The 13,785-nt window shown below is 35.7% G+C and overlaps 1 protein-coding gene across 1 annotated transcript; it reads left to right on the top strand.

Annotated features, from left to right (window-relative positions):
* Positions 1–10,371: 10,371 nt before the first annotated feature.
* Positions 10,372–11,604, top strand: LOC117020673 (upstream-binding factor 1-like protein 1). The gene is given in 1 exon segment (XM_033103301.1): positions 10,372–11,604. A coding segment is annotated over 1 exon segment (1,233 nt).
* Positions 11,605–13,785: the final 2,181 nt, after the last annotated feature.

Below are 13,785 nucleotides of genomic sequence, written 5' to 3'. Positions count from 1 at the left end.
TTTTAGGGACTTGCTCTGCTCTCCTGTCTCCCACTCCCCATGGCTACTTTTGGCTTTCCTTTAAGTGTGTGGTCAAATTTATAGAGTAACAGATTCATGGATTATGATTTTGAGATTTAAAAAATGTACTCTTATGGCCAAGGCAAAGCATAGTAACTTAAAGCATTTGCCAGTGTTTGGTTATGAATTTTACGACAACACGTACACTGGGAGGCTGCAGTGCAAGTAGTGAGTAATGAAACGGGGTTTCTCCAGGGACAACATATCATGGTTATATTTACCTTCTGAATGGATGGAGTTTCCTGCCCTTCAAGGAGATTGTGACTTACTTCTGAAGTCCTATGTGTATGATTCTCATGGTAAAAGCGAGTTTTTCAGAAATGGGAGGCCAGGAAAATAATAATTATTTCTTTATGCTGCGCAGACTTGAATGGATGTTTAGCAATTTTTATTTGAATTCATAACTTGTGAGAAAAAGTTTTAAGGCAACTTTTTTTCAGTTGTGAATATAATTTTGTATTTAATTAGCAATTATGGTATAAATAATTCACTTTTGAACATTTTGTAATTAGCTGAGACATAAATACTAGATCAAGGATTTCATTGAGTTTCCATTGGTTTCATGATTTTTATTAATTTTTTTCCTTTGATACAATTAAAACACTCCTAAATATGCTCGAACATATGTGTATGTATAAACACAAATGCTCACATAGGCAGGAGTATCATATGCTATGTCCAACCTCAAAAAAGGCCCAAAAAATTAATGAACAGGGCAATCCTGTCATGAATCCTAACTGTTTCCTGATAAGATAAACAATGACTCTTAATTAGAAGCTAAATTTTTTAATTAAGATGATTCTGCAGTAATTATCTCAGTTGTTTGCTTCACTGGATTTTAATGAAAAAGATTGATTAGGTATAAAACTAGTAGCATAATTAAACATTCAGGGTTGCATTGGCCACTGATGTGAAAGTAATGTGATTAAACCCTGACGTACATTCCTTAACAAGGTATTTTTGACACTCGAATCTGGTGTACTGTCAGTAAGTTTCACTTTTATGAATAGCTTCAACATCTTAAGGTAAAAACAGGTTCAGCCACAGCTGGCTCATTTACATAAAAATATTTATTGAGCACTTACTATGTGCTGTAGTGATACAGGGGCATAAAGCATGGTTTTTAAAATTAGATACACTTGTTCAAAGTCTAACTTCTTTTACTTATTTAGCAGACCTGGGATATTGGGAAAGCCCCATAACCTCTCCGCACATGAGTTGACCAATCTGTGAAAGGGATAAGTAATACTTCTTTATGTGAATTTTGAGTTTGTAAACGAGTCAACACATATTTTACCCCAAACAACAGTGCCCAGTACTATCTAGATGCTCTATAAATAGGAGCTTTCATTACTGTAGCTTTTATTTTGAAAATATTCTAGAATTTTCTTTGAATCAGTCAGTAAATGCAGTGTGTAGACTCCCACAAGTTTACAAAAATTTGAGCAAAGAGAGAGAGAAAAAAATGGTGCTGGTAGGCAGTATTTAGGACTTAAAAATCATGATGATATTTTAAATTTTCTTTGTAACAGTAACAAACAGATGTCAGAAACTCAACAAGCAAATATTTTAAAAATCTGGACAAAATTCTTTTTGTTTCTCTTTGCCTTAGTAAGGATACTCTCTTCCTGGAAATGCAGAGTAATTGGCTTCTAGATTGCTTAATTTTCTTATTTGCTTTAGAATGCAGGGTTCAATGAACAATTTTCTGGATCTGCCAGAATCAGTTCACATTATCTCAGTCTCTGGTTGGCCAAGGATACTTTGCTTGCTAGGAAGTTAGTGTGAGTTAAGAAGGTGCGTGTAGTGTTGGACGAATTAATCCAACCTAGCTTCATAGATGTCTTAACCTTGTAATCCTGTTTTCCTTGGCACAGTGCTGTAACCATTTGAGCTAACCATTTATAGACAGAACCAACAATGCTGACTAGGCATGAATAAAGAAGAAACTCAGACTAATCCAGGTAGGCTGATGTTAATCATTAAGTACTTCATAGAACACAGAGCAAGTTTCAGGCAATTTGGCCCACGTGATGGCTAAATTTATTTGCTAATGAGATGCTAAGGCATCCTTGAATATTGACATTAAAGCACTCACTGCATTTGAAGCCAGAGGGCTCTGGATTTGAAACTTAGATCCTTGATTTACTAGTGGTATAATCTTGTGGAAGATACCCTTTCTATCTTCTTTTCAGTGTAATAGGGACTCTGGTCTCTATACATTTAATTTCATGGGACTAAAGTGAGAATCAAATGTAACAGTTGATATAGAAAGGACAAATCATATAAAATTATGATTCATTCATTCCTATATTCATTTGCCAATTTATCAAATAACTGGTATTTGATAAAATACTCTGCCAGGCAGTAGAAATGCAAGCATGAATAAGACATACCCAAACCTTCAAGAGTTTTCAGTCTAAGTGGGGAGATGAACGAGGTGTGATCAAAAAATACGGTGAATGTTTAAATTAAAAATAATATTACAATAAAAGACACATTGCCATTAATCTCCCTCAAAATATTCCCCCTCGCTTCAAACACACTTATGCCATCATTCTTGCCACTCTCTGAGCACAGTTCTGGAAGTCCTCTTTCGTGTCTTTGGTTGAGCTGTCATGGCTGCCTCAATGTCCTGCATCGATTCAAAATGTTTACATTTCATGGTCATTTTGACTTTGGGGAAGAGCCAGAAGTCAAATGGTGCCAGATCCGGTGAATAAGGTGGATGGGGACACATTGTAATGTTTTTATTTGACAAAAATTTCCATATAACAAAAGCAATATGTGATACAGAGCATTGTTGTGATGGAGGATGATTTACAGCACACTTTAAAACCTTCTCTCAACCATAGCTCACACCCGACTGGCTACACCAAACAAGTTGAAACTTGTCACAAACTGTTACTAAGGTTTGATGTGTCACTTTCCATATTGAAGATCCCTGCCTTTCCTTTAGTTGGTACTTAACAGCAGTATTCACTGTATTTTTTGATCACACCATATATATATATATATATATATATATGTATACATATATATATATATACACATTGATCACACCACATATATATATATATTTTGATCACACCATATATATATATACACATATATATGTGTGTGTGTATATATATATGTATATATATATATATGTGTATATATATATATATATGAAAGTTCGTAGAAAATTACCATTCAGTGTGATAAATGCCAGTCTAAAAGTATGCCTGGAATGTTTTGAAAGCCAACAGAAGCATCTAATCCAGACTGAAGATTTAGGCTATGCTTCCTGGAGAGACTGACACTTGATTGGAATTCTGAAGGATGAAGACAATAGTTCAGGGAATCAAGGTAGCAAGGGCATCCTGGGAAGAGAGAAGTGCGTGAATGAAGGCTTGGAGGTGTGCATGAGAGCACATGGTGTGTAGGGAACTGCTTTGGTAAGGATGGACCATAATGAGATCTCCCTTGGGACAGGAGAGTGTCAGAGACAAGACAAGTGTTAGGCATGAACACTTGAACGTTATCCTGAAAGCTTTTAGGTATCATAAAGGTGATTTAGCTGGGTGCATGCATGATCAGATTTATATTTTAGGAAGATTGTTTTTTTAGCATTGTGGAGGCTAGATAAGAGGGGAGAGATTGGTGAGAGGGCAAAAAGCTGAGAGATGTGTTCATTCTACAATTTTTTTTTTTTTTTTTTACTATCTCCGTGATATGTGTCGAGCAGTTTATATTGTATTGACAGAAAAAGTCATGTAAGATATGATGCCTACCTTCAGGGAGCTTATAAAATCTTGTGTCATAGATATATAGGTAAAACATCACCGCCAGGGCTGTGTGATAAGTGCATGGTTGAGGCTGTTATGAGTTACCCCTGGGAGAGGGGAAGAAGAGCCGAACTAAAGCTGTGGCAGTAGAGGTGGAGAGGAAGGTGTGGATTTGAGAGAGAGAGAGAGAGAGAGAGAGAGAGAGAGAGAGAGAGAGAGAGAGAGAGAGAGAGAAGAGGTATCATTGGCAGACTTGTTTATAAATGGACAAGTAATTATATACCTAATTAGTTGTATGAATCCAGACGAGAGAATGGGGAGCTTTTCCTTTTGGCCATCCTTGATCAGCCAGCTCATGGTACACACTGTAAGCCCCATCAGAATTTTATAAGGATCCCACTAAACCTGAGATAGCTCCCTGGATACTCGGGGATTACACAGATATAAGGACTGTGTTGCTAGTCAGTTTATTTAGTACTACCAAGGAGTAACAGCACTTCTTGATTTTTTTCAAACAAACAAAAAAGTACTGCAACCTTAAATGAGCTACTGAGAGCTCAGTTCCCTTGGGAAGGAAGGTTGGCTTATCCCACCTGATGATGGTCCCATGAGGACCCTCCTGCTTTCTGCAGAGCAGGTTGCAGAAGAGGAAAGACATAAGTTCCAGCCCCAGCCTTGTGTTTAGTTGCTGAGATGAAAGAGGTAGATTCTTCTACCCTTCAGTTTCTTTTCCTTTTTTCATGGCATGGGTATTTGGAAATTTAAAAATTACTACCTCCCCCCTCCTGCCCATTTTGGCCCTTTTCTGCCTTTTCCTTTTCCCTTTTCTAATACAAGTTGCTATGGTGAGCTCATTAGTATTCTTCCATGATTGTATGTTCCAGGGAGGTGATGGTGGTGAGGTGACCATTTAGTCTGTAAGTTACAGAGTGACAACAAATAGATGTGGATAATTTCACTAGAGACCTAGAGGAGAAAAAGATTATCACCTGAGGTTGAGGTTTCTAAGATTGGCAGGCAGCTTCTGAAGTGACTCAGCAAATTTATCTTTGGATGTAGCTGCTAAACTTGACATTAGGTTGCTATCTTATTGGGAATACTTAAGATTGTGCATAGAGTGGTTGGATTATATTACAGCAGGGACTATTTTAACCTTTAGATGCAAAATGAAGGTTGCTTATGCCAGACACACTGTATGCACTACACAAAGTAAATCAAGCCATTTCTAATGAGCTAGAGAGTCCACGAGGCATTCTGGCTATGAAGTAGGCACGATAGTTTCTGTGAATTACTGAGATGGCAGAGACAGCTATGCTGCAAGGAAGCTCTGCTCAGCTCTTCCCTTGCATGGCAGTGGGCACCTGGGCAAACAATGCATCTGCCTATTCCACTCTTCTCTCCTGTTATCTGGTATAGACTTAGTTTGAGAGAAGACCCCGGTACACACCCATTCTACTTATGGGGGTGCTGTCTAATGCTGCCTGCACAAGAGGGTAGTAATAGTCATTAATGTTACTATCTTACATGAACGCTTTTGGAATGGGTGATGATTCATTATTTTAATTTTCAAACATGGGAAACATAATTCAGGAGACATGCTTGGAATGGGAAACATACCAGACCTAGAAAGTTCTCTATAATTCATGCGTTAGAGCTAGTTCATTTTTGTTATGTCAACCTGGAGCAAACCAAAAGGTCCTAACCTGGTCATTTCGTCTCATCAAAATATTTATAAGCATTTCAGACCACTTATTTTGCAAAATGGAATATTCAGTCTGTGGCAGTTAACAGTTAATTGTCGTCTTCCTGTACGTATTAGCAAATGGGATGACGGAGCGGAAGTGATGGTTTGACATTAGTGCCTAGTTGGAATGGAGGTTTTTATTTATTAATATGAAACCATCACTTGTTTGTAAGTTTAAATTACAGAGGCACATGCATCTTTAATTAAAGTGCAGAATTGAGGATTTATTAATAAAAATGTATCTACATTGGAGTTAGTCTTTGTTTCCCATTAGTCTGTGAATTCCCTAAGGCAGAGAGTAGTGTCTTTTTCACATAGTAGGCATTAGTAATTTGTGTAAAAGTGAATTATTTTGAGTTATAATCATGTATTGGTCATCACAGAACCACACTTACGAGTCTAAGAATTGGCGTTCAGACTCTTTACATATTTTGTGGCCAATATGTTGTTACCTAGGTAGTTAGATAATGAGATACAAATTTGTTTTTGCATATATGGCTCTTTCTTTTATATTTCCTTCAACATTTTAGCATTAAGTATACTTTAATCAAGAATATGCTTTACTTAAATGTAGTTTATTTCTGTAGTGTTCACATTTAGATTTACAATTTCTGGGAATTTTGAATGTTTCATAATCCTCCATTGCAGTAAACATTATTCATGTTGTCCTTATAATTTTTTTATTTGATCATACTGAATATGTGAATTTTAACGAGTCCCTGTGTACAACTGCTTAAAGGAGCAGCTTCTGAGAGATGTTAATAAGTTCTTTTTATCTTCTTTCCTTGATCATAGTTTAGTCCCATTACCTAATCTGAAACCCAGTAAGGACTGTGACTGGTTTTTATTATAAAAATATGGACAACTAGTAAAAAATACTCAGATGGCATAACTAGCAAAAATAACACAGATAGAAATTGGAAATATGTGCCATCTGAATGCTTCAGGCAAATTAAGGTTTGCGAACGTAAATTATATACTAAGCAGGTCTCTATGTGCAATGAAGCATGTGCTATAAAGATGGCTATAATATTTGGAAGAAACCATTTCTGTGACCTTTCTATGCATAATTAAGAGACCAGAAATATGAAAAATTTAGGAAAGTAAATACCTAAGAGACACACACACACACAAATCCATATTATTCCTCATTGTATAAAGAAAAGCAGAAATTTGGTGAACTTGTTTTCAGTGTTATGTTAGAGGCATACAGATTTTTAGGGCATATTAGTAGACAGTGTTTCTGGGCCTATTCTAAAGAATTAAAAAATATTTGATGAGTGTTGTCTGCAGGTTTGATGAATGTTGAAGCAGTTTTGATAAAAATTAAACTTTCTTTAAAAAACAATCTTAGCATAAATATTGGGATAAAAATTACTACTAAACTTTATAGAAAACCAAACCAAACAAAAACAGCTTTCCTATGGGTAAAAAGGGAACATGTATATTTGTTATTACAGTAATTACTAGAGGTCTTGAAAACAAAACAATATGTAAATAAAATTAGAATACTTTATAAATATTGAGAAACGTTGTTCCATGCTTTTACAAACTATCTCAATATGATCATTAGTAAGCTATAGCAGTGCAATGAAACAATGTGCTTCCCAATAGCCTCTTGTGAGACAGTTTAAATAATTCTAGGAGTGTCAGGTAGTGTTGACAGGAAATGAGTATGCTGAATATACTTCCATTTTGACAGTGCAGTAATGACTTGGAGCTAATTTTAGTTGGTTTCTGTTCAGAAAGAAATGAAAAGATCTTTGTGTAGAATGAAACCCCTCGTCTTTGGGTTTCAAAGGAATTATAATAACTAGGAACAGGTTTAATCTATAATCTTCAAAGCAATTACACCAATGGAACAAAATGCAGAGTAGGAGATATTATCCCCTTCTCTTGCCAAGTTTCATAGCTGCTGGCCCTATTAGAAGCACCCAATGTGAAAATAACTCAGAAATAAAGAAGTAATGAGTGAAATAGCAGCCAAGTGCTTACTCTTCAGAGGTATGTATCTGCTACCTAGGAAAGTCAGGACCCATAGAGCTCCAAAATTAACCACATGGGTCCTGAGAAAATGGAACATGGCAATGCCATCAGACACATTACTCAGCGATGCAAAGATTTATTTCTTTCACTCAGCACCTATTTAATGAGTGTTACTTTGTTTCAGGCATTGCTCTTGGTGACAGTGAACCATATGGCCAGGGTCCTTGCGCCTACAGAGCACAGTCTTGCTGGGGGAGAAATCAAGAGTAAATAGCAATTGTATTATAGGATCCAAGAGAAAGAGCATTGAAGTGTCACCTAATCTAGATTTGGACCTCACAAAAGGTGTTCTGAGGGAAGTGTACTATATAGTAATATCACACGTCATGCGGTCACTGTCATCACTAGAACTAGTTCTGTATTGGCTGGGTGGAGGCTATTGCAGTTCAATCCACTAGACATGCAGGAATGAACATGGCAGGAAGAAAGGGAAATGCAATAAAAATTACCCACGAAAACTTGTACTAGATAGAAATTAGCCTATGAACCAAAATTCCAAAACTCATTAAAAAAAAAAAAAGTCTGATGTTAAGGAAGACAGCCAAAATAAAAATAGGCAAAATCCAAATGAACAAATGATCAGAACATAAACTTATGTTCTGATTAATTAATTTTAGAGAAGCCTGAAAAAGACTTTGACACGATTATTAAAAGAACAGAAAAGTGTGAGACAAAACTGGAGAGGAATAAAATAATGTACTGGTAGATTCAATCAAATGTCTTGGAAATAAAACTGTAATCAGTGAAATCAAAATGCAATATGTTGGGCAGACTCTAGATGGGACACAGTCAAAAAGAGAATAATAAACTTGAAGGCAGAACTGAAGTGCTTATTCACCTTTCAGCATAGACAGACAAAAATAAATATGGAAGAGCAGTTAAGAAACATGAAAGATTAATTGAGAAGTTTCAATATTTATCTAATATGAATTGCAAAAAGAAAGAATGGAGGAAATATTAGAAAATCAATAAGTGAAAGATAATTGTTAATAAACTTTCTAGAATTTAAGAATATCACTCACTCTGAGTTCTAGTATTTAAGATTATCACTCACATACTCTGAGTATAAAACTATATAAATAATAATAAATTCACTTTTAGACATATTAAAATGGAACTAGGTCATTAAGAATAAAGGAAAATCTTATAATTATCAGAGAAAATACACAAATTATCTGCAAATTAACAACAATTAGACAAATAGCAACCTTTTACTCAATAGCTATAGATGCCAGAGAAAAATGAGTGGTATCCTAAAGTGCTGAGAGAAGATATAAGTAAAATTAGACATATATCCTCAAAAATCATGCAGAACTGAGGGTAAAATAAACAGAACTTGAGACACATAGAGAGGAAGAGAATTTGTCATTCATATCCACTAAAAGAATTTTTCATTAGCAAGAAAAAAATGAACACAGAGGGAAGAAGATATGGAACATGAGAAACAAAAATGAATACAGAAATTAATGAACTAAGTCAGCAAATTTAATTAACTCTTGATTACAAAAAATGTTTTAAAAAGTTAAAAGTGAAGCTCTATATAAAAATAATAAGAGGTGGAGCTCTTCAAGGACTCCCGGTGTGCTGTATTCCTTGTTTTAATTATGAGTAGGATAGAAGAACTACATAATCAAGATCTTGCTAGAAAAAGTTTTAGTTGAGTTTGAATATTAATATGCTAACGTAAATCACCAAAATAATAGCAATGCAAACTATAGCATTTAAATGAACAGAAAGAAAAAATACAGGTATAAATAATCAGTCTAACAAGAAGCAAGTCAGTGAAGAAAGGACCATGAAACAATAAGATAAAATGAAAACAAAAAGATAAAAATCAGATAGTAGAAGTAAGTCCAAATACACTATTAATGCCATAATCACAATAAACACCGATCAAACTCATCTTAGAAGTTGGATTATCAGGTTGATTATAAAACTCAGTCTACTTTATCCAACATCTAAGAGAAATGCCAAAACAAAAATGAAACTGAAAGGTAAAAATTGCAGGGATGCCAAAGATCTAATTTACAAATTCAAATTAAAGAAAGCTGAGGTCCTCAAATGAAATAGAATTTAAGGTAAAGAAAAAAACAACAAAAAAACCCATTTACATATATCTATATCCAAATAATTTAAAAATAAATAATTAACCAAGGAGTCACAGCAATCTATATATACTTACGAGTAAACAGAGAGTGGTAGGAAAAAATGTGTACACATTTTAAGAAAGGAAAAAAAACATATTAAAATTACGCTGATGGTAACCATTTTAGCACCTCTTGTAATTACAGAAGTCAAATGACTTGTATTCATCTTTAGTTATCAGTATATATTGAGTATTACAACTTTAATACAGTTTTTTACTTTCTTAAAATGTGTATACATTTTAAGCACTGTCTGTATTTTTTGGCACTGTCTGTATATGTGTATATAAGAAAACACTCTCAAATTGTAAAGCAAGAACTGAAAAGAATAACCAACAAACCCTCAATCATAATGAAACTGATAGATCAAGAACATAAAATCTGGTAAGATTATGGAACCATTGAAAGTAAAATTAATAATCTCTCTCGTAAAACAAGCCACTGAATCTGGAGGGAGCAACAAACAAAAGTGGAATGAGAAACAGAATCACACACACTAAAAGATCCAGAAATAACTCAGCAGGTGAGTGTTGAGAGTGAAGAAGTATGAGATCCTGTTGAGGTGGCTGAGCTGCTAGGACCATATAAGTGTCCCAAATACCTAGAAATGGCGTTGCCTGAAAGCCAACACCGCTGGTGTAAAGAAGACATTGTAAAGCTACTGGAGTGCATGGAGAATAACCTTCCATCCAATGACAGCCACACATTCAAAACAACCCAGTCACAGATGGACTGGGAAAAAGTAGCTTTTAAAGATTATTCTGGAGAAAAGTGCAAACTCAAATGGTTAGAGATTTCTTATAAATTGAGAAAAATTCACACTTTGAAAGAATTAGTCCTGGAAGCTAAGGAACGTGTTAAAAGTTCCTACAAAAGCAAAACACACAAGAAACATCCAGACTTGCCCAAGAAACTCCTGACATCTTACCTCCGCTTCTTCAAGGCGAAAGGACCCCAGTACTCCCCAAAACACCCTGAGCTGAACAACCGGGAGCTGAGCAAGGTCCTGTCTAAGGAATACAAGGAGCTCCCGGAGCAGATAAAGCTGAAATATATTCAAGATTTCCAGAAGGAGAAACAGGAGTTTGCGGAGAAACTGGCTCAGTTCAGGAAAGACCACCCCGATCTAGTCCAGAGCTCCAAGAAATCTGTTGTCTCCAAGAGGAGTCCAACCAAAGCCCAAAAAAAGTTTCAGGGAAATGTGAAAGAAGTGAAGTCTCCGCCAGAAAACTATTTTTCCGAGAAGATGGAATTCTCTGGGGAGCCCAAGGAGCCCCCAATGAACGAATACCACAAGTTCTACCAGGACTTGGGGTGGAGCCCGGAGCTGCAAGACCTGTCCCTGAGGGAGCTCCTGGAGATTGGCAGATGCTGGCAGCACGTCCCGCAGAGCCAGAAGGAGCGATATAAGAAGCAGCCTGAGATGCTGCAGAAATGGTACAAGGTGGACCTGGCTCACTGGCTCAGGAGTCTGTCTCCTGAAGAATATGCTGCGTACAGAGGGAGAATGTATACTAAGCGTCAGAACATGAGCATGAATGGAAGCCTGGATCCCTATATCAGCCGGACAGACCTTCAGTCTCCATCAGCAAGGAGTCTGCAAGAAGGGCTTGAATAGGAGCAGGGGCTGCAGGATCCTGAGACAGAATCATCAGAGACTACTGGGAGCCATTCTCTTGTCTCATGGGGATCAGAAGAAGATAAGGAAGATAGGGAAATGGTAGAAGGCAGTAGCTCCTTGGACTCCTGCAGTGGAGATGAAGATGAAGAAAGTGAGTCTGAGGACAGCAGCTCTGGCTCATCTTCCTCAGGGGACACTTCTGACTCAGACTCCAACTGAGCTTTGATAACACCCTAAAGGGTGGGACAGAGAACTTCCCAGCAAAAGTCCATGGCATTGATGTCAAATCGAAGTGCTCTTCTTCTTGTCCCTTTCCCATTTCCTTACTTCTTTCCTTCCCTTAAACAAAATAGGACTTGCTGAAAAAAGGGGTCTTGTGCAGTACCTTCTGGCTCCCCTCTATTCCTTTACCCCCCACCCTAAGAAACTCCATGCAATTAAGTCTCTTGGAACAAACAATGAGATGATTGGGCTGTGGATGGGCACCAGAAGTTGGTAGGGACACTCGTGACCTAATGACTCTTACTTGCTCTGTGGAACTGTCTCTCAGGACTCAGGCACTGGGATTGGGGAGGGGAAGATTTGGTTGATTGGAGGGAGGATAGTTGCCTTTAAAGAAAACCACATCAAACCCCTGATATCTGTCTCCCTACTCTATGAAGTAAGGAGTTGTCCTCCCCTGTTTTGGGAGTGGGCAGGCATGTAGGCATCAGCAGTTCTGTGTGTATATTTATCGCTTAGCAGTTAATGAGATTTTTCTTACTGAGTTCAAAAATTACAAATTAAAAAATTTTAAATAAAGATATGTGGATCCTGATAGAAACTAAAATTTTAAAAACCTCTTTTTCATTTGAATTAGATGCTCATTAGAATCAATCCCCTTTGACTCTTGGCACTAATTTTCCAGGCCATGTGTAAATTTATTCTGATTTCTGCCCCACCCTTTCTTAATGCTCCAGGTGCAAGTGAATCACACTTTTACCATACACCCGATTTATATGGATATATGTAACATTCTACTGATCACGGATCTGTCTGTGAATTCACGTACTGGTATCACACTGCTTTGATTATTTTGGCTTACTGATATATTGAAAGTCTGTTTAAAGCCACTGTTATCTCATTATACTCTTTCTAAACACTCCTATTTTTATTTTTTGTTCTCATGGACATTAGCATTGCATAAGTATTACATACTTGTACCCTTTATATATGAAAACAGTTGGTATTTGAGAGTTTATCTTATTCCTTTATATCTTAGTAAAATATTTCATCATAAATAATAATAATAATGACCTCTCTTTCTCTGTATCTCTATCTCTAGTTCTCTATGTGTACCACATGTACTTCTATATCTATATTATCTCCAGTAATGACCTTATATAATTTATGGGTTAAGGAAGAAAACAATGCAAAAGCTACACAAACACACACACACACACACACACACACACACAAACTATTGTGTATCAAAACTTGTGGGATACAGGTAAAGCGGTACTTAGAGGTAACTTAATTAAAAAGAAGGAATTCTGAAAATGACTGATTTGTGTTTCATTCTAGAAACTAGAAGAATAAAAAAAAGAAAAGGAAAGCATAAAAAGAAATAATAAAGATGAGAGTAAAATTAGTGAAGTAAAAAGCCAAAAGACACAGAGATCTATGTAATCCAAAATGAGTAATTTGAAAGAATTAATTCTAAAACAAACTCCTAGCAAGATTGATCAAGAAAAAAGAGATAAGACATAAAGAAACATTTGGGATTTCTTGAGAGAGAAAATATAAGAAATATATCAATTATATATGGGTATATTAAATAGAGGATATCACTACAAATAGTGAAGATTTTAAAAATCATAAATGAATTTAAAACAACTTCATGCAGATATGTTGGAAAAATGGATGGAAATGGATAATTTTTGAGAAAAAGTATATTACTAGAGTCACTACCAGGAGAATTAAATGGATAACTACTAAATGAATGAATAACTAATTAATGAATGAATAATAACGAAATGAATGAATGAATAATAACTAAATTAAATGAATTAATGGATAATTAATTCAAAGAAATTGAATTAATAGTCCAGTGTCCTATCCTCCAAAGACAAAAAGTCAATTTGGTTTTCTAAGCTAATTTTACCTAATCTTCAAATAATGGAGATTCTTCTTTTATATACTCATTCGGTGACTAGAAGTAGAGAAGAACTTACCTAACTCATTTTGCTAAGGCTAGTATATCTTTGATACAAAAGCTAGACAAGGACAATAAAAGAACTGTAAATTATAACTATAATTCTTTTAAAATCATAGATGCAAAACACAAAAATTTAAAAAATGGAAAAATCACAATCCAGAAATGTATAAAAATTGCACCATCATAAAGTAATTTTTTTCCAA

Source organism: Rhinolophus ferrumequinum, chromosome 3 (assembly GCF_004115265.2).
Source record: "Rhinolophus ferrumequinum isolate MPI-CBG mRhiFer1 chromosome 3, mRhiFer1_v1.p, whole genome shotgun sequence".
Lineage (NCBI taxonomy): Eukaryota > Metazoa > Chordata > Mammalia > Chiroptera > Rhinolophidae > Rhinolophus > Rhinolophus ferrumequinum.
Note: the sequence above shows the minus strand (reverse complement) of the source record. Positions and strands in the feature narration are given on the sequence as shown.